Source organism: Limanda limanda, chromosome 5 (assembly GCF_963576545.1).
Source record: "Limanda limanda chromosome 5, fLimLim1.1, whole genome shotgun sequence".
NCBI classification, from domain to species: Eukaryota; Metazoa; Chordata; class Actinopteri; order Pleuronectiformes; family Pleuronectidae; genus Limanda; species Limanda limanda.
The window spans coordinates 29989921-30010342 of NC_083640.1; the positions used below are offsets into that span (position 1 = coordinate 29989921).

The window sequence follows — 20422 nt, forward strand, 5'->3', positions numbered from 1 at the left end:
CCCCTTCATGGTGCCACCTGGCGCTGCAATAGCAGCCAGGGGAGTCCCAAGTGAACTTCGCCTGAACCTGGACCTTAACATTGGACCATTGCATCACCACTGGCCCTTTGCTCCCAGCTTCCTCTATGCCAGAAGACACACATTTCTGACATCTCACATTTCAACTTTGCGTTTCACCCGCCATGGAGGGACTCTTCTGATGATGCCAGTAAAATGGTGGACTTGGATCAGGGAAAAAAGGCAGCTGACCTCTCCACCAGCATGTACTGTATATACACAGACCAAGACAGACATTAATTTTTTCTAAAGCAAGAAAAAGAAAATTACTCAATCTTTAGCTGTTTTTAAACACACTATTTAAATCTGCTGGTGGAAATTCACACTAACTCTCCCCGATGAAGCTGAGGGGCAGCGGCCGGCTGCACATTGAAAGAGCTGCTCCCTTATTACTGAGTTTATACTCCCCTCTTGAGGATTGGAATGGAAATAGTTTTTTTCAATAAAATTACTTCTTAACCACTAGATGGAGCTATCTATCTGTAGACAGACAGACAGACAGACAGACAGACAGACAGACAGACAGACAGACAGACAGACAGACAGACAGACAGACAGACAGACAGACAGACAGACAGACAGACAGACAGACAGACAGACAGACAGACAGACAGACAGACAGACAGACAGACAGACAGACAGACAGACAGACAGACAGACACAGACAGACAGACAGACAGACAGACAGACAGACAGACAGACAGACAGACAGACAGACAGACAGACAGACAGACAGACAGACAGACAGACAGACAGATATAGTTTGTTTGTGAACTCACCCATGCTGTCATTCTGTTCAGACTCCATCGGATGGTCAGTGTAAAAGCCTGAAGAAAAAGGCACAAAGATTTAGCTGTTTTAGATGATTTGTACAGAGAGCTAGAGATGCAGATACTTCCGCTTGTATTAAGATTTAATTTAATACCATCAAATAAAAATATGACACAGGGCAACTGCTGCTTTGATGAAGTAATTTTTTAAGTAAAACCAAGAGATTTTTGAAATTAATTAAAAATAACTGCTGCTTTTTCATCTCATAATATTTAAGTAAAGTAAATATTGAATATTCTGTGTAGACATTGTTTTTATATTTTTGACACATGACTTGACTCTGTAAAATTGAGATGGACTTAGAGTCACAATGTCATTGGCAGATGATTTAACTATGAAATCAATCCTTAGTTGCAGCTTTAACCTTTTGGGCTTTTCACTGACATTCTATCATCAACAGAAGATTTGAAGGAGAAATCAAAGCATTCTCTCCCATTGCTTCTTTTTCCCCAACACAGAGGCCAACGACACCTTAAGTACCTCCATTCATTAAAAAGGGGCAGTATGGTGCTATAAGTAACAGTGCAATGTTGGACAGAAGTCACTACTGGCAAGCACTTGACTAAATCAAACAATGATTTACTGCACAAAGTAGACCCTAATAAATTAGGCGGATATTGTTTATGATCATATCATATTAAAAAATACATTTCTAATATTCATTTTACATAAACTGTAGCAAAATATATCAGACATAATGAACCAATTACTGCCATTTACTATTGCAGTATTAACGATTATAACAGTAATATATAAGATCCTTGTCAATTACAGCTTCAAGAGTAACATAAAATGTATTCCCCTCTGTGTTAAACATGTGGACACACAGAGAGCAACATTTGAAATCAGTCAGCTGCAACCAAATGATAATCCTGCCACTCTGACTTTTATAGTCAATATTCAAGGCTCACAACTTGGACCAGGCATATCTCTCATATCTGAAAGTTATACTTTTAAATGTGGGCTCAAAGAGAGAGATTAGAGCGCAACGTCAGGGGGAGATTGTATTATGAATGAAGTTCTGCTGAGGAAACAGCACCAAGAGTGTGTCTCCAAAATACACAGCGCACCTCCACTGTTGTTTGTGCAGGGTTTTCACCAGAATAAACAAACTGATAGTAGGGGAGAGTGACACAGATGGTATCCTGCTCTCTGGATGATGCTCTGGATGATCTGAATTCCTTTTCTTTGCCACTGATCCCTTCTGGATCTTCCTTAAATTCATTCAGACTTTCAAGTCTACAGGATGGTGCGTGCTAATGATCCTGTAGCTTTATATAGAAACATTTGTGGTTTTAAAATGATCTTTCTTTGCCAATGATACCTCATGAATCTTCCTTAAATTTGTTCAGACTTTCAACTTTTAAATGAAAGTCTGAGACCTTAGACAAGAGTGGCAAACCACACCCAGCCTTATACATCATACCATCTAACCATTAACCCAGAGCAATCTGTTTGCTTCAGATTGATTACCCTTTGCTGCCTGAGCTTTATTTTATACCCACTTTTTTCACCATCTCATCTCCATCAGCAGCTTGGCCATCTGTGTGGCCGCCGTCTGGAGACACAGCGTCCACTTCTCACTTACACGCTGCCCGGCGAGCTCCATCACTCACATCCAGACGGGTACAGAGTGGGGGCTATCAGTGCGTCAGATCCCCCTATCTGTGTCAGTGTATCACCCTGCTATCAACAGCTGCAGACCCCTGACCCGACACACGCCAGATGCCCCCCCCCCCCTTTCAACCCAACCACCACAACCCACCCCCCACCTCCTCTCCCGCCCGGAGTCAACACCGGCATATGTTCTCCCTGGAGCATACACCAACACACACAAACTCTGTTCCAGCTCACACGTGCCTCACCCCCCCTGTACAGACACACACTTATATTGACGAAAAACACGCAAACACGCAGCCAGGCATTGTGTCCGTGAGCACCCACCACCTTAACGATAATGACACACTGAGATATGTCACAGCTTTCAAATGAGACATATTGCAAAATAATAAGGAATTATGTCTCCCATCCTCTTCCACTGCATCTCTGATGTAGAGGACAAAAGCATTTTTAGCTAACTGACAATTATTTTCATTGCATTCATTTTCTCACTGTACATATTCACTGAAAACGTTTTAACCCCATTTGCTTCACATTATTGTTCACCAGTTTCAAACATGGCACAGGTTTTGAACAGATCTATTCAGCTAGTTTAAAAAAAAAATGCATATAGCCATGCAGCAGAGAGCTGTGGTTTTACTGTCTTCCCCCAATACCAGAGTGAAGACCAGAGTTACATTTGAGCAGCGGTAGCTCCAGATCTACATCTATATTTTACATTACATTACATTTCATTTAGCTGACGCTTTTATCCAAAGCGACTTACAATATTATATAGGATGCATGTATGCATGTATAACAAGTATAATATTTACCATATTCACCATCTTAGTTTAGCTTATTAGCTGTAAACAAAATAGCTGGGTGAATGTCAAGGGCTATTTATGAGTTTTGGAATGATTTAATATTTTAGACCAAATGACGGATCTAAAGGAAACACTAAGAAGATAATTTAAGTCGGATTTATACTATCTTCGGGTAATCATTAATGTCGGTACATTTAATGTCAATCCATCCAGCAGCTGTTGGCATTTTTCAGTCTGAACCAGAGAGGGCCGTGCCGGGTCACATAGCCAACCAAAATGGCATTTTAGAACAAGAAGAAGCAATGCCCTTTTGAGACTGGTCCACAAATATCACCTGAACAGTCAACAGTGGGACGAGTCTCTACATGTCTGCATCTATTTTTGTCAGATATGTGTGTTGAATGGAAAAGACAAAGGAGACTGAACCCACTCTGCCCATACAACTTTATTAGCTAAAATAAAAGGCACATATGTCATCCAATGTGATGGATGACAAGTATCAAGCCTAGGAAAGTCAGAGCTCCTGTTGTACTGGGATGATAATATAAACTTATTTCATTTTAAAAACCCAATACACTACAGTATGCTTTGGGGAAAAAAGTATCATTATTCTGCCATAATGATCTTAATAACAATACTGTACACAGACAAGCTGTGAGGATATTGGTCAATCAGTCCTCCCACACATCATCTCCCACTTTTCTGCTACTGCTTTCTGTTCCAGTCTTAATAGTAGCATGTGTGGGTTCAGGATTAATCCTTGCTTCAGTCTGTACTCAAGGCTGTAGTGTTCGCTGACACTGGACATGCGTCAGAGAAGAATGGGGCTCTCTAGTGTGTGGTCTCTGTTGCTAATCCTCATGACAGCTTATTGACCATTATAGCTCGAGGCTGGGGAGGCTTTTAGCAGCAGCCAATACTGCCGGAGCCTCCTCTGCTGTGGCCCATTGTGTGTTGACAAAGAAAGGCTGCATCTTTAACCTTTCACCTTTAAAACCTTCGAAACCTCCGCTGCTATCAGCTCCTCATCAAAATAACATACAGCCTCTTGTCCCCTCTTCCCCCTCCTCATGGATGGAGACATGCATGCTCAGTGTGGCATTTACCACAGGTTGCTGTTGTCAGCCTGACATCAGCTTCCTGATCTCGAGATGGCAGAAGAAGTTTTAGCAGGCATTTAGTGTGGTGATTTATCCACTAATTAAAGCATGAACTCTTAAGCATCGCTCTGTCTCACTGGCTGTGGAAACAGGCAGCAGCAGCAGAAGACAAAGAAACACAAATCTGGCTTGCAGTTCCTGCTACCTATATCACTGCTCAAACAAACACTAGTCATATGAAAAGTTGCGGTAAAATTTAGTTAATTAATCAGGATATTGATAGACACAAAAAATGACCCCTTTGTTGTCTTTTGATTGACCATCAACTTTCAAGCAAATGTGACTAACACAGTGGTTCCAGTTCATCAAAAGTGAGGGTATGCTTTTTTTCTGAAGGAAGAGTTTTATACAGATGGTCAGACAAAACAACATGCTGTGATATGGTATCTTTCAATGTGTGATGCCATGGAGAGATCCAAGCAAACTAACCATTGATTTATTTCATTAGCAATTTATCTGGTGATCCTGTTTTCGTTGAACTGTCAACAAAATGTGGAAATCAGACTAGGAGACATCATCAAACTACTTATTTTGTCTGACAAACTGACCCAATATTTTCTTTTATTATCATTATTACTAGTGCAGTGCCTGTTCTTAACGTGCCTGTTTGGGATGGGATGTTTAAATGGCCGTTGCAAATGCTCCAGAGCTACATCAGAATGATTCCTTGCCATTAGTGAGTCGTCCTTAAACATTTCAACTATATACTGTCACTTTTCAATTTATAAACAGTCTTTGTTGCATTATTATCATCAATATATACTTTTCTACCATAGCATGGTTAAAATATACCTAAGTTCAGTTGTCGTTGCCCTCTTAACACAACTATACACAATTTAATGCATATTTGAGTCCAGCAGACACAACATTCCTTACTAGAAAGCACCATATGGCTGAACTGATTTGTGCACGAGGCCACGATGTAGAGGCTTAAACAGCATATAGTGAATGTATTCCAATCACCCACCCTCTGATGCCATAAGACCTCCCCAAGAATCCCTCCCCAGCATTAAAGCAGACCATATCTCAGTCCATCACTGCCATTGCTCCTGTCCCAGATGGCCAGGGTTCCGCATGGCCAGTGGAGGGCAACACCAGCCTGTTATCTGAGTAAGCTGGCCTCTACCTGCTGGCCTGACCGAACATGGGCCAGCCCCACTCTTATCTCAGCACTGCAACCCACACAGGCACCGTCTTTAACGTCACACTGAGTGGACCTGGTCTAACCAAACAACAGGCAAGAGAAAGAGGACATGTGGTCACCAAAAAAAGCCGAACCGAATTAAGATGAATAATTACTAACCATAATAATTGACTAATAACTATCAATAGGCAGCAATTTGTAGAATTGCTATTAGTCAAATAGTGCAAATATTCACTTGTTGCAGCTTCTGAAAAGTGTGTTGCCTTTCCTTTTCTTTCATGAGATTAGATTAAACCTGTGAGCTATGGACTGTTAATCAGACATAAGAGGAAATTATTATTAAATATGCATTAGTCAGTATAGTCAAACAAAATTTACTAATTCTTTAAACATGATGTAGGCAAATGAATGAAGTGACAATTGAAAGAACATGAAAATTCCAAATTTGGAAACTAAACTTTTTTTATGACACTTGATGTTTCTGTTATTTGGTGTTCAATGTTATTGTTTAAATTTCAAAAAGGATTTTTGGACATTAAACATTTTATTAGATTTTCCTTAATCAATCATGGTTGATTGGTGGATAAGATTTAAATTAATGATGGTTCGTAAACCAAAATATTTCATACTGAGCACCATGGCTGAACAGACCAACAGAAGCTTTGCCCTCATCAATGAAAATCTGTTGATCAAGGTATCAAAGTGCTGGATATCAACTAACTGTGACCACACATTGGCACAAACAACTCTCTTTGTCCGAGCACAGAAAATTAACACACAAGAAAAGATTTGAGAGATTACACTTGAACAATACAGTTGTGGGTTGTGTAATGTCCGCTTTCTGCTCAATCAATCAGTCAGTCACCCCTCCCAACAGTAAGATGGATGAGAGGAAGCAGCCACCACAGATAGATCATTGTTTTCATTCTGCAGCAGGACAGAATGAATCCTGTGCTGGCTGAGAGGTCACAGCAGAGAGGGCTGCTTTACCCCTTGGGCACCCCCCCACACCTGCAGAAGAGACACCCATGCATGACAGGAGCCTCAGACAGCCTTAAAGGAGCAGATGGGTATATAACTAAGTATGGAGTGGAGACATGGAGAACAGACATCACAGAAGATTGAGAGGAAGTGGCATTCCACTAGCTAAGATGATTTTCACCTTGCCTGGAGAGATAGCCTGATAAATTAAAAGAAAGCTAGAAATTGCATCATTAACGCTGTGTTTTAACCCTAAAAGTCCTTGATATCCTGCTCAAAGCTATGTTCGCGTTTGCACACACGCACATTCTGGAAAACTGCACACACTGCACACAAGCTCTCGCCCAAGGGCATGCACGGGGAGCAAGTTAGGACTGTTATGTCTGCTAGCAGTAGTGAACTTTTAGGATTAAAACACAGTATTTCAAGTCGAATATGAATGTTGGGTCTTCCGGACACTTGGATGACACCAGACAAGCAGTATGGAGGCATGTTGTTTTATTACTTCTGAAGAAGGGGTCACCTTGGCTGCAACACTGTTTACCCCTGAGACTTGACAGAATGTATATTATGGCGCTATACAAATAAAATTGAATTGTCACTTTTATGCAACCACGTGGCTGAAACAGACCTGCTGCTGCTGAATCACTCTGTCCAGCCTCCGATAACAATTCATTAATCTTTCTTCACAAGCTAAATGTTGCTTCCAGAGGGTGTGAATGGGCTGCAAATTCATATAGGCTGCGTATTGCCTAGTCCAACAGGTAGACCCTAAATTAAATACTGACACCTTTGAGTACAACCACTAAGAAACAGTTCTGCAAGCGCCATCTTCAACATGACAAACAGTCTAGGTCCTGATTAGCAGTCTGTCTTTAAGGCCTGGTCACAGTCAGAGCCCCTCAACGTTGCATGGTGGATATTACATATGACAGATTGTGAAGGAACTCAAGTGTTGGCTTTCACAGGCTGCTCCGCAGTCATCCTTTTGACCTCTACACCTGACCCTTGACCTTGCTGTGTAACAGCGCAGCACAATGTCTACTCTGTCCTCCCCGCTGCTTCTGGCTGACAAAGCGCTGCACAGCCCCGTGGTGCTGCCTCCCAGCGCCACTCAAGTTCACAGGGCATGCTCCATGCTCATGAGATCACACTTTGGCCAGCAGCAGCGTTTGGCGGTCATCACCTGGAAGACTTAGTATTTAAACTTTCTGCAATGCAGGTAGCATTGGAGTACAAGACTTTTTACATCATCTGAAAAAATGATCAAAGAACACAACATCCTATAGACTATTAAAACTGAATTTAAGATGCAAGGCCCAAAATGAACATTATTTTATACAATTTACATCTAATGTGGAGTTCCATTATGTTTTGGAGTAGTATAGTCACTATCTCCCAGCCTTTTCCAACAAAATCGTACTAAAACCACAAATATCTGTTTTACATGTCTGTGCATCGCGTCAGCAAGTGGATTTTTACAACTTGGGATGAGAAAAATTAAATATAACAAATAGGTCAAACTGTGCAAATGAAGGTAACAAATTAAGGAGAAATCCCAAACATATATTTATTTTGTGTTATCAGGAGCATCAACTACAGAAAACAATGAAAGTAAAGTGGCTTCAAAAGGATGTTTGAAATAGTTCAAATGACTGAGCACATCGGGCTAATCTGTAGCTCACATCGTGTGTTTTACCAAGCCAGTATTTATTCATGAAATATTATCAATTAAGATTTTCCCCCAATTCTAAGCACAAATTTTCTTTGAATGTCGATGAAAATCTGATTAATCATTGATATTAAACTGATAAAGTTCAGGCAATAATCCACCCTTTCTCTTATCAATGCTTCGGCGTTACCTCTGATGTCAAACAATGGGGTGGAGGCCATTTGTCATAGCCTCAGAGACTTTTTCATAGAGCAGTCATCAGTGTATGTTATGTTAACCTAATGAATGTATGTCTTCATCTGTGCTAATCCCGGCGGGCGGCTGGGCGGAGGGTCACACCGTGGTCAGAGGGGCGGAGGCTCTGTCACCGCTGCTTGACACGCTCAAAGGAGCAACTTCCCTTTCATCATACCAGGGGTCAGAGTTTTACTACCTCCCAGAGCCAGCAAGCGTACTGCACTGTGCAAACTCAGACCTGTAGCAGCCATCTGATAATCATCACCTTAAAAAACACACCAAAAAACAAAACAAACCAGGGGCATCTCCCTGAAGCCACCGAGCCACATTCACATTCAGCTCCATCTCACTCCTTGTTGAGAGTGGACTCTGGGGATGGCTTCTGAGAGACACTTTGAACTGAGGCTGCAAGTTGGTAAAATACAGACGCGTTAAGGTTAAGCTCTGCAGCCCAAACTCAACTCTTTCACTCTTGTGCTCTCTCTCAGGAACTATGCTGCTGTAACCTGTGGCAGTGCAACTCTGAGCTCAACTTCCGGAAACGTTAGGTTCATTGTTCAGGCAAAACCGCAACAATTTTTTTAACTGATATTCACTGAATGATATAGTAGTAGAGTATACATATACCGTATATATTTCTTGTTTTTTTCACAATGTATCCATTTCAGTTCACTTTAGTCACTACCGATTCTGCTGCTGCGATTCTACCCCCCACTCACACATACATACACATAGAAGACACAGACAGAGATGTCAAGAGAGTTGTGGTGATAGGAGCTGACAGAGGTGTCAGGGTGTTGTAAACATGATCGCATGATCTTCGCACGGAATTAATACGTAACTTTCTGCCTCTGCCTGCTGTACCACGTGCACAAAATGTGATGGGACACTTTTGACTGTTTCTTTTTACAGAATTAACGAATTGTGGACAATCCCGAAAAATACCGGAAGACATGAGAGATTTTTTAGGTACAGTCCTAGCTCTCCAGCATTAAGTCCTGCAATTCAAAACTTGAACTCAAGTGAGCAATGCAGGAAATGTTTGCTCCTCACAGTGCGTTTGTGTGTGTAATGAGAACAGTAACGGTTTAGCAGATCCCTGTTAAAAGAGTCAATATACACAGCTCTGTGTGTCTTTTCTGTTGACTGTGATATGATCAGTGGGGATTTAAGGACTGTGCTTCAGCAGCCAATCACCTTCAACCCTTTCCTATCTTCTCGGCATGGAAAGACCTCTGCTGCCAAACCCCCGCACCTTCGCTTCACACAAATCACCTGTGAGTTTCTAATCTAATTCAAATGTCAGATGTCAAACGTAGGATGACACCTAACTGTTACGACTACTTACAGGAGACTCCATTCTTCCCTCTAAAATGGAAATAGCGTTTCTAAACTGAAATGGCTCAGCTGCTCTTTTACGACCCCCCAACAACTGCATCCTCCAGCCCTGCAGTTTCACAGGAAAGTCATCCCTGCTCTACATACCAAGTTCAGTGTTTTACAGCTGCCTGTAAACTCATCCTCCACCCAAATTCAAACTCAAATTGAAGACGTTTATGACCTCTGGCTAGGGTACGTGTTGAATATCGCAGAGGCCTGACAAAAACGTGGCCTGCAGACAACCAGTGTCACTGTACCAACTGTCCCCCATACTTACTAGAATACAGTTCCTCTAAAAATATGGTTTATGGCATTGAGCTTCTTCTTCCCCAATCCTCCCCCGCTGCTCATCAGCAGCTGTTAGCGCCTCAGGTTGTGCCAGGAGCTAACACACATCCCAGAGAGCGGCCTTACTGCCATCCCAGCCTGTAGCTCATGGATCAAGTGGAGGCTGTAAATACTTTCCTGGGTTACGTGGAGGTCAGCAGAGAGCGGGCCATTAATGCTTCAAGAGCAACATCCCACTGACCCTGGTCACCGTTCCCATAGCGCTGACTCCCACCTCCCCCATGTGTCCCTCACAGCTCACGCAACAACACACTCACAGGCACAGCCTCAGGGAAGGGTCGTGGGCTGTGTGCAATGATGACAACAGTGCAGCAAGACACAAAAACTAAACTGATTGAAAAGTTATTTGAACATTCAAATGACAGGTTTGGTGATCAAAATGAATTAAAGATGTTAAGACTCCCATTTATTTTAAATGATTTGATGATTAATGATCCTTTGTAAAATGTAAACTGGAGGAGTACATATGTTCCACAAAGTCACGAACAGTAAATTAAAAGGGCTGACTTCACACCCTGTCACACATTTTTTCCAGCCCCATTCTTTTTTACTTTTTTTTTTACCCATGAGCGACATTCTGTTAGGTCGATCAAACAATTAATCAATCAAAAGAGAATTGGATCTGACCTTTCCTCTAAAAAACAAAAGTCATTTTCTAGCAAAAATGCCAAAATCTTATTCCTTTAAAATATATATAAACAGAACATATTTTGGTTATGGGCAGCTACAAAATGTGATGGTACAATTCTCATATTTTACTGCTTTGTGATTTGATTAAATTATACTTTTTAACGGTACTACATTTGACACACACAAAACGCCAAATTTGAAAATTTAAAGCCATTTCGTGAGATCCAATTTGTAATGGACAAACTAAACAGAGCACTGTCCATTAATGAGTAGTAAACATAGTTCTTATCGACCTCTAAATTTGGACATAGATTTTAATCCTATGTTTATAATGACAGTGACACTTTTATGTGACCTGACTATTTGAATACGATCATATGAACAGGATGAAAACTGCTGTGCCGTGCTATACTATACTGTGCTGTGCCGTGTTATGCTGTGTTGCGCATGAATGGCTATGCTGCTGTTCTGTAATTGATGTTGCATCACCATCTGACCATCTTCATTGTGACCACATACATGTGTGTTGCCTGGAAACAGGCGCATCGGGATCAAGGACATTCAGCCTCCAGACCTCTCAGACAGAAGAGGACCTCATTCCTCACACTCAGTCCTCACCTTACAATGATCCCATAATTTACATGCACCTACATTCCCTGGTCTTTCAATGCTTTCTCTGGCCTCCCTAAATCCACATTAGTATATCTATAGGTGCAACATCCATTGTCTTTCAACCTCAACAAGAGTAAGGAAAAACTACCCAAAAAACCTTTTAACTTGGGAAAAAACATAGAAACCTCAGAGAGAGCCACATGTGAGGGATCCCTCTCCCAGGATGGATAGAAGTGCAGTAGATGCCTTGTTGTCTAATGAAAAGCTAAAACCATAATAACTTAAATGTTCATGTCTTTAAATAGGGATAAAAACGAATTGATTATTTTCATGGAGATAAAACAAATATATACACAAACAAATATATACAAAACTTGACACTTTAAAAAAAAGTTTTCATAATAACGAATATTGGCCTGATAAACAATTAGTACAACGGCATATATGAAGTTCTTTTAAAAAAAGACTATATGAAAAAATCTTTTCAGCAACATTTTGAAATGCTTTGAGTTAATATTTCATTATTCATTATTCAAAAACTCAAATAGCTGTTTTTACCAATCCTTCTAATCCTACCAATGACTACTACATCTGTTAATTCAAAATCTACTTTACTGTGTTATTTCGTTGAATTTATTCAGCAAGTGGTATAAAAAAAAAACAGAACTATATGTCAGGATTATTTTAAGCCCTATACAATATTATAATATAATCCTAAATAATTACTTTGGCCTGTTCTCCTTGTCAATACCAGGGTTGAACAATCAGGCTCAAGTCTTTTATTTTTGTCTGCAGGCCTTCATGCTGACGACTCACTAAAATCCCTTCATTCATCAATATTAAGCCTTTAAAATGGAGAAGAAAAAAACATCTGCTGTGGAGCTTGTTGTGAGGTGAATCACCTTGTTTGAAATGCTAATCACCATGGGTGAGCATTTTCTTGCATCTGCTTAAATTATCTTGGAATGCCCTAAAAGGAGCCTCCTTGATTTACAACATTTAGTGAAATAATATCCTTCACTCCCCAGTTAAAAAAAATAAAATCATGGAAACAGGCCTCGTCAGTATCTGTCTGATGTTTCAATGGAATTTAAGTTTAAGTAAATTGGTTGTATTAACATTTAGCACTGAATTAAAGAACAGATATTTTATTGAATGCTTGATCAAATTCAGGCCCTTGAAAACACAAGCACCCGAAATATGCATCACTTTGGTTACCTTACCTCTGCTGGATTTCCTTACTTTACTTATTTACAGGCCCTAAATTAGAAAATCCGATACTTACTAAATTACTAACCAAATTCACTCAAAATAGTAGATATATAGATAACAAGTCATGGTCTCCAAAATCTATTTTTATTTCCCCAATTAATCATTGAAGAGCTGCAAGTATTAGTTACTATGAGAAGGCCTTTCAATTCATCAGCAACTGCTATGACCTATTGTTTTATTTTTACTTTAATAATGTTACATGTTAATTGAAGCACTAATTTGTTGTGTCAAATATAGAGCGAGATTAACTCAATCTCTTGGTAATATTCTGAGAGTAAATAAAAACATTTTTGCATGTTTTATTTGGGGATTTTTGTTTCTGTTACAGTAAAGTTACTGTAACAAAGCATCAAGGCCTGTGTCCACTGTTTCAGTTTAGATTATATTTATTCTTATCCATTTAAATGTATTCTTATCCACAAAACACTCATGTAAGAACAGAAAGTTCTGTTTAATTCTCACTGTGTGTGTGACTGTGAGGTGAGGTTCAGCTCGTGTCATGGCTGCTGTTGAAACAGATCTAATGATAGCATATGAAGCCAAGTTAAGAAATAGAAGAAAACATGACATGATGGATCACATCTGCCCGTGCCCCCCCCCCCCCCCCCCCCTCCCTCTTCCACTAACCAACACCAGCCCCTCCTCCTCTACTGTACTCCTCCTGGCTTATCATTCAAGCGTCACACTGGGGGGTTTCGCATCCTGTCCCTGCCCCACCCATTGTCAGCCGTCCCCTTCACCCTGCCCCGAGGGACAGGACAGATCCCCCCACACACACCAGAACAGAGGCTGACAAGGCACTTTCTTTCAGCCCATCTACCCCAATGTGCCAGCCTGCAAACCCCCAAGGCCCAAACATGGATCCACACAAACACACAACCCCCTTCCACCCACACAACCTGTCTTCCTCCTTCTCTCTACTTCTTCTCCCAGTGAGTTGAATTACATTGAAAAAAGGATACTTCACTGAGCATAGAGTGGGAGGAGGGAAACCAAATTTCTAGTCAATTCAGAGATCAATGCAAATTGAGTGTGTTCTTCAAATGTGGTTATGTCATCCAGGGGCTGGAGGAGGGTTCAGCTCCTTTGTTTCTACAACAATGTGAGTTGATAAAAAGCTTCTACAGTCAACACTTCTGCACTTTTCACCAATCAGTGATGGGTTAACCAGCTGGACTTTAACATATGTAACATCTGTCCATCCTCTAAGATGGCAACTAAACATTACTGTGACCTGATCCATGAATCTTCTTACACCTTTATTTTCTTTTTTGAAAATATAACCTTATTTTTTCCCCGACCAAAAAGTCCAAAGCTAAGAGATTAATTAAATATCAAAATAACTATTATTTCAACTAGCCAATGAAGCAACAACACATTATTTAAAATACCTTCTTGAATCAATATTATTATTCTGTGTACTATTAAATCAAGATAATGATGAAAGTGCGACGAGAATATTACAAGAACCCTGTTCAGGACAATGTTTTAATTGCTGAAATGCTTACAATTTTGTGAATCTTTTTTTATCAGTCTTGCCCAAACTGCCCATTAGAAAACTGATGATTTCAAAATTAAATCCTGATCAAGGGCTTATATATTATTCCCAAACATATTCAGCGTTAGCATTTCATTCATGTATCTGTATTTATATGTACATTTATGTTATCTGTGCATTTGCTTTATACTCTTTATTGTTTTAGTATGAAAGAGGGAAAACATGATAAATTATTCTAATAGTTATTTTAAGGTCAGTATGACTGCAACTGACAATTATTTTCATTATAAATAAATCTGTTGAGTATTGAATTTTGATTTATCTATTAAATGTAATGATTATTTTTTAAAGAATTGTGAGATTTCCCAGAAGCCTGGTGAGGATGTCTTCCAAGGGTTTGAAAATCTGTCACATTTAAGAAGTTGGACCCAGTGAATGTCGAAGTTTTTTACTTGATAAATTACTTTAAATGATTTAGGGTATAATTATTGGTGACTGCTGATGATCAGTTTACCTTAATTGACTAATCAATTAATCCCCCCCAAAAATCTGAGCTATATGTTGCTATAGAAATCTGCTGTTGCTGCAGAGAAGCAGGAACTTCTATGCATTTATACGAATAAATATTTAATAAACTGTTTTTATCTACTTACTGTTATAATTATCATAAATATATATATGTATTGATTTCACAATTGCTAAAATACTGTTTGCAAAAACCTCAGAGCTCTATCACAGAGCAGAACCTTTGGACAGGACATATCCATCACATTCTCATGGGCCTTCATGTATCTTTTTAACTGAGCTCATGAAGTCACCTTTCTACACGCATGTGACACACACACACACACACACACACACATCTACCTAGCAGAGAACACGGTGCAGTTTAATGTCCACTTCAGTCGCTGTTCTCAGAGCACTTAAAGGAATTTTAATCTTGGAAATGTCAATACATCTTCAGTCGCCCGCATAGGTGCAGGGTACCGGCCTGGCCGCTGGGAGGTGGCCCAGTGCGGGTCTTGGTTGGGGCCTGGACTCGGTCCATATGGATCATATGACGAAAAAATAAACCGTAACAAATGACATGAGGATCGAGCTGTGGGTGGGCTCCACCTCCAGGTATTCTCACCTGAAGACAGTGGGATGAACAGGCCACAGATCAGGCTGAACGTCAGCCATATGAACCATGCATCTCGTCTTACTGTCGCTCTTCCTACCTCTCCCCTCTCTCCCTCTCCCCTCTCTCCTCTCCTCCATCCTGTGCAGCGCAGGCAGCACCGGGTTTTGGGAACTGAAACATTAATGGCTTCAGGGCGTTCTCCAAGTTCAAAAGTTCACCTTTTACGATCTCCTCGAGCCTGACTGACCACCTCCAAATAAAAACATTCCGACCTCTGTTCCCAGTGAGTCCAGCACTCGCTCACACACACACTAACTCACACGCTGACATACACACAAACAGCAGTGTTGGATAACTCCCACTTAAACAAAACAAGGAGACAAATCAAACTTCACAATTTGGGTCAAAATGCGCTCTGTGATAACTGCAGGTGATTTCCCTTGTGTGACTGGCAGTAAAGTAAAGTTGAGCACATTAATGTTATTTGCTGATGACACAGCCTGGGGTTTATTTCTGCAGGTATGTAGCCTATACAGTTTGGAGAAGGTGCGTTGACGTGCATGTGAAACCTCCGGCAGCGCTAATGGTCGCACTGGTTGGAGGTGAGGACAGAAATGATCCAATCACGGACAGCAGCGGTGTGTTGCACAGGATACACGGTGCTGTGTGTGCGTGTGTGTGTGTGTGTGTGTGAACATGCAGGACCATGCTCCGGGGCGTGTTCGCCTACCGTTGACGGACTTGGTGTTGTTTCTTTCCGGGTAATCGAACCCATTCGTCCTCTTCTCTATCTCCATCCTCCTGCATGGGCTGATCCGGAGTCAGCCCGACGTCGCCTCTCACCACAGCGGAAACCCTGCACACTGCTGCTGCTGAGGTGACAGTGGCGGTGGTGAAGATGATGATGATGATGATGATGAAGATGGTGCAGTCTGAGGTGATTCGTGCTGGCGCTGCTTTGTCCCTCCTCAGCCTGGATGGCTCACTCCTCCGACCGCCGTCCCCTGCTTCAGTCAGCGGGGAGTAACTGGATCCACACCCCCAGGGATGGTGCGTTCATGGCCTGCCAGGACGGTGGACGATAGTGGCTTCCAATTAGAAAGCTGACTCATGGTCCGAATGATGTTCAAACTTCAGAGCAAGTGAGGCAAAGTATTAAAGACACAATCTCCCTCTTATAAATGGAGAGTTGAATCCATGCGCAATTAAAAAAAATATAATTAATTTATCATACACACAGACCAAAAACCAAATAGCCTCACCCCTCCACAAAAACTGAACCTGAACTGTAAAAGACAGTTTTTAATACAATTAGAATAGCTTGTTATACTATTGTTTCAAGTAGAGCTACCTATGTGTAATTGGCCTACAGTGTACACTATAGCCCCCTCCATTAGTCAGATTCAATCACGTTAAAATGTTTTTTCTATAGCCTATATTCACAACACATAATTTGCCTCAAAGGGTTTAACAAGGTGCAACATACTCTGCACATAAGTAAGAAAAAAGAACCATAAATAAATAAAGGAGAAAAACATCTCAGAAAGAGTCACGTGTGTGGGACCCCAATGAGACAAATTGTGATTTGAGAATATGTGCTTTACACATAAAATTTGATTAATTGAATGTGATTGATCCCTCTCCCAGGGTGGACAGAAGTGCAATAGATGCAGCATATAGCAGGACACATCAAAGAATAACAATATTGTTTTATTTATCAATTATATGTCCATGTTTAAGATGGAAAGATGAACATGTGAAGAGTTGAGAGTTTCAGCTATTATTTCCTGGTATTTACGCCTGCGTTGAACAACTTAACACATTTTATTTAAGACCCATTGTTCAAATGACCAGAAACATTGCAACATTTACACATGTGCCTTGTTACCCATGTGATGCCTTTTCCGTTGATTATTTAATCAGCTCTTGTCAGCTCTTGGTTCTGGTCTTGGGTCTCACCCCTGAAAACTGTTTAAATGGTCAAAAAGTATAAAACATCATGGAGAGCAGGTTGATGTCTATAGTCGAAAAACATAGACATTTAGAATCAGAAAAAAGAGTAATTAGATCAATTAAACCATTAGTAGACATAACCACTGTAACAATTTGAAATGTCCTGTAAAAGACAGAGATGACTGGTGAACTGAGCAATGGACATCTATCAGGTTGGACCAAGGACAACAACAGCAATTGCAGAAATATTGGGAGTTGTGAAGAAAAGTCAGTAACATCAGCATCAACCTCCTAAGAGCAGGGGTGAGAAGGACTGAGAGCAGAAATATACAGTAGACCCCAAAACTACAGAAAGCTCTTCAACAAACTGATGAGCCCAAGATAAAGCTCTAGTAAAGTGAATGAAAGAAAAATGTGGAGACAGAAAGAATCTTCTAATGATCCGGAACTAACCATTTCATTAGTGAACCTCAATGGAGGTGCTTTCATGGCAGCTTCTGAAACATTCTCACATATCATTGATGATGACTATTGATGATGTAGCAGTAGAATGGATGAAAGAATCATTCTGTGTTCCACTTTACAGACAAAACGTCATCGTGAAGCAAGACGATGACCTAAATACAACAAAGGACTTTATCTGTAACAGAGGAAGATATTTCACTTCCTGGAGAGGAGACTGAAGGAGAAAGCCCCTGAGACAACAATTGAGACAGGCTGTGGCAATCATATCTTCTTGAAACGGGCTTGATACAAACAAACCCGGATAGGACAATGGTCAGGTATACTGCAGGAAATATATGTGATGAAAAATTGTAAAACTGGATAAGGTTTAGAGATAAAGACATCAGCTCTGCATAACACTATAATTGAATTATTATATCATTAATATTGTGATATGGTGACTTATAGTACAAACTGTTAAATGATCAAATAGAAACCCTCACTACAGTTGTATATTTGTTGTTCTTTTGTTTTTTTAGTTTTTTTTTTCTTCGCTCTCTCTTTTTCCTTCTATGTTTGTTTTGAATATGTGCATAGAAGAATTAAAGACTAAAGTTGAAAAAGGTGAAAGATTGGAGAAGCTTTGCTGAAGTCAATGGGCGCAGGCTTCATGCACTTATTTAAAAAAGAAGTTGTTCAACCAAATATTAAATGTAAGTTCCAAAAACATTTGGAGTATATAGCATTTACTAACTTGTGTCTTTTAATTGTCTTTTGATTAAATGAAAAGGGGGCTGTTAAAAGGGGCTTTGTCCTAAGATGTGGTGAAATGAATATAAATCATCAAATTTCAAAACTCTTCTCTCATTTTCATATTTAGATTTTAATTCCAAATGTCAAACAAACAGAAACTGGTATTACTGTAATGATGTCGCCTCATATAACACTTTCAGTTAATCCCACATGCCCTGAAGGTAGCACAAACACACAACAGAGATTACGCAACTTCACCCTGCAGCATTGTGGGATGTGTAGTGTCGAACCCTCAACCCAATCAGTCCCCGTCCTGAATCTGAAGAGCAGCGCTTTACCTGAAGCTAAAACGCTCATGTTTATCCATTCGTTAGCCTCTGGTACTTCCAAGCTAATATGAACGGGCAAAGTCCGGGAACAGAATGTGTTCGCTTAGAGCAGCAGGTTTCACCCATAGACTGTATATGGTTTCCCCGAAGAGTCTTCACTGAGAAATAGTTGAACAGCGTCAGTGCTGCTCCCTGGCGGTCACACAGTGTATTAACCTGAAGCCAGGTGCCGGGGGGCAGAACCACACTTGATCTATAGAAATCAGAAGAACACATTTAGTGAAGTTAGACCAGTGAGAAATCATGTCAACTGACAGGGTTGACCCTGCAGAAATTTTCAGTTCGGGAAGCAGACACCATCTGTACATTTTGATAAAGAAGAAGAAGAAGATACACTTTATTAATCCCACACACATGCACAATCATACTCATGCATTGGAAATTAGTCCTCTGCATTTCACCCATCTGGTGCAGGACACACTGCAGAGCAGAGCAGTGGGCTGCCAGGTACGGCGCCCGGGGAGCAGATGTTGGGGGAGTAAGGTGCCTTGCTCAGGGGCACTAGACAGGGTAGGGAGAAGAGTCCTTTTGAACATTGGACAGGTCCAGGTTGGTTACACCATCCAGGCAAGTTTCCGCCGAAACTCCGAGGAGACGAACCGTGGAGTCGAACCAGCATCGAACCAGAGACCCCTTCTCTGCCAGTAGTCCAAGTTTTCTGCCACTAGTCCACCGCTTATAGTTAAAGCCGGTCCAGGCTTGTCTTAGACCTGCTCTTAGTTATGCTACTATAGGTCTAGAAGGCCGGGGGACACATGACACATGGAGCTTCTCTTTCCTCTTCTCCCTCTTTATCACATTAAAACATTAATGTCTCATCAATACATGTTACTGACTCAATTGCGAATCAGAGATCGTGGTGGCAGCTGATCGTGGACAATCATTACAACAAAACTACTGACATACAATATGCCTCATATACCATTACTGACAGTTACTGCTCAAATAATTTGTCACTGCTGCTCCCTTCATTTCTATCAGACTTTTTCTTATGTACAATGATTAAACATTTGACACTATTTTCCGTTTTGTTACAAACTGCTTCTTCTAAACAATGTTGTAAATACAGTTATTTTGCTGATGTTCTCAGTTACACGTGGAATCTATTGCACTTCTCCCTCACATGTGGCTCTCTAAAGTTTTTTTCTCCTGTTAATAGTATTTTTGGCGTTAGTTTTTCCTCTATTTAGTTGAGGGTTAAGGACAGAGGATGTGGCATCTTGTTGAAGCCCTATGAGAAAAATTGTGATTTGTGAATATGGGCTATAAAAATTTAATTTGATTGATGCTAAGATAAGATTTAATAAGATGAGATTTTTATATGTATTTATTTTCTCTGACTTTATTGTCCCCATGGGTAAATTTGCTTACGGCACTGTCCAGCCTGCAGATTCACATAAAATAAAATCTCTTACACATTGAACTATAATACTTCCATAAACATCTGCTGACAATGACGACATATTGCACTGTGACAAATTGCTAAAATGTATCTACACTGACCAATAAAAT

At 40.5% G+C, this 20422-nt stretch overlaps 1 protein-coding gene across 2 annotated transcripts in view; it reads right to left on the bottom strand.

The window, feature by feature from the left end:
* nr6a1a (nuclear receptor subfamily 6, group A, member 1a) overlaps positions 1–16168 on the bottom strand; it is a 75015-nt gene extending 58847 nt beyond the window's left edge. For both annotated transcript variants that reach the window (XM_061072254.1, XM_061072253.1), the window contains exons 1-2: positions 16102–16168; positions 837–884 (exon numbers count right to left, since the gene is read on the bottom strand). In XM_061072254.1, coding sequence (XP_060928237.1) covers positions 837–884; positions 16102–16168 — 115 coding nt within the window. The remainder of the gene's footprint in view (positions 1–836; positions 885–16101) is intronic.
* Between the last annotated feature and the right edge of the window lie 4254 nt (positions 16169–20422).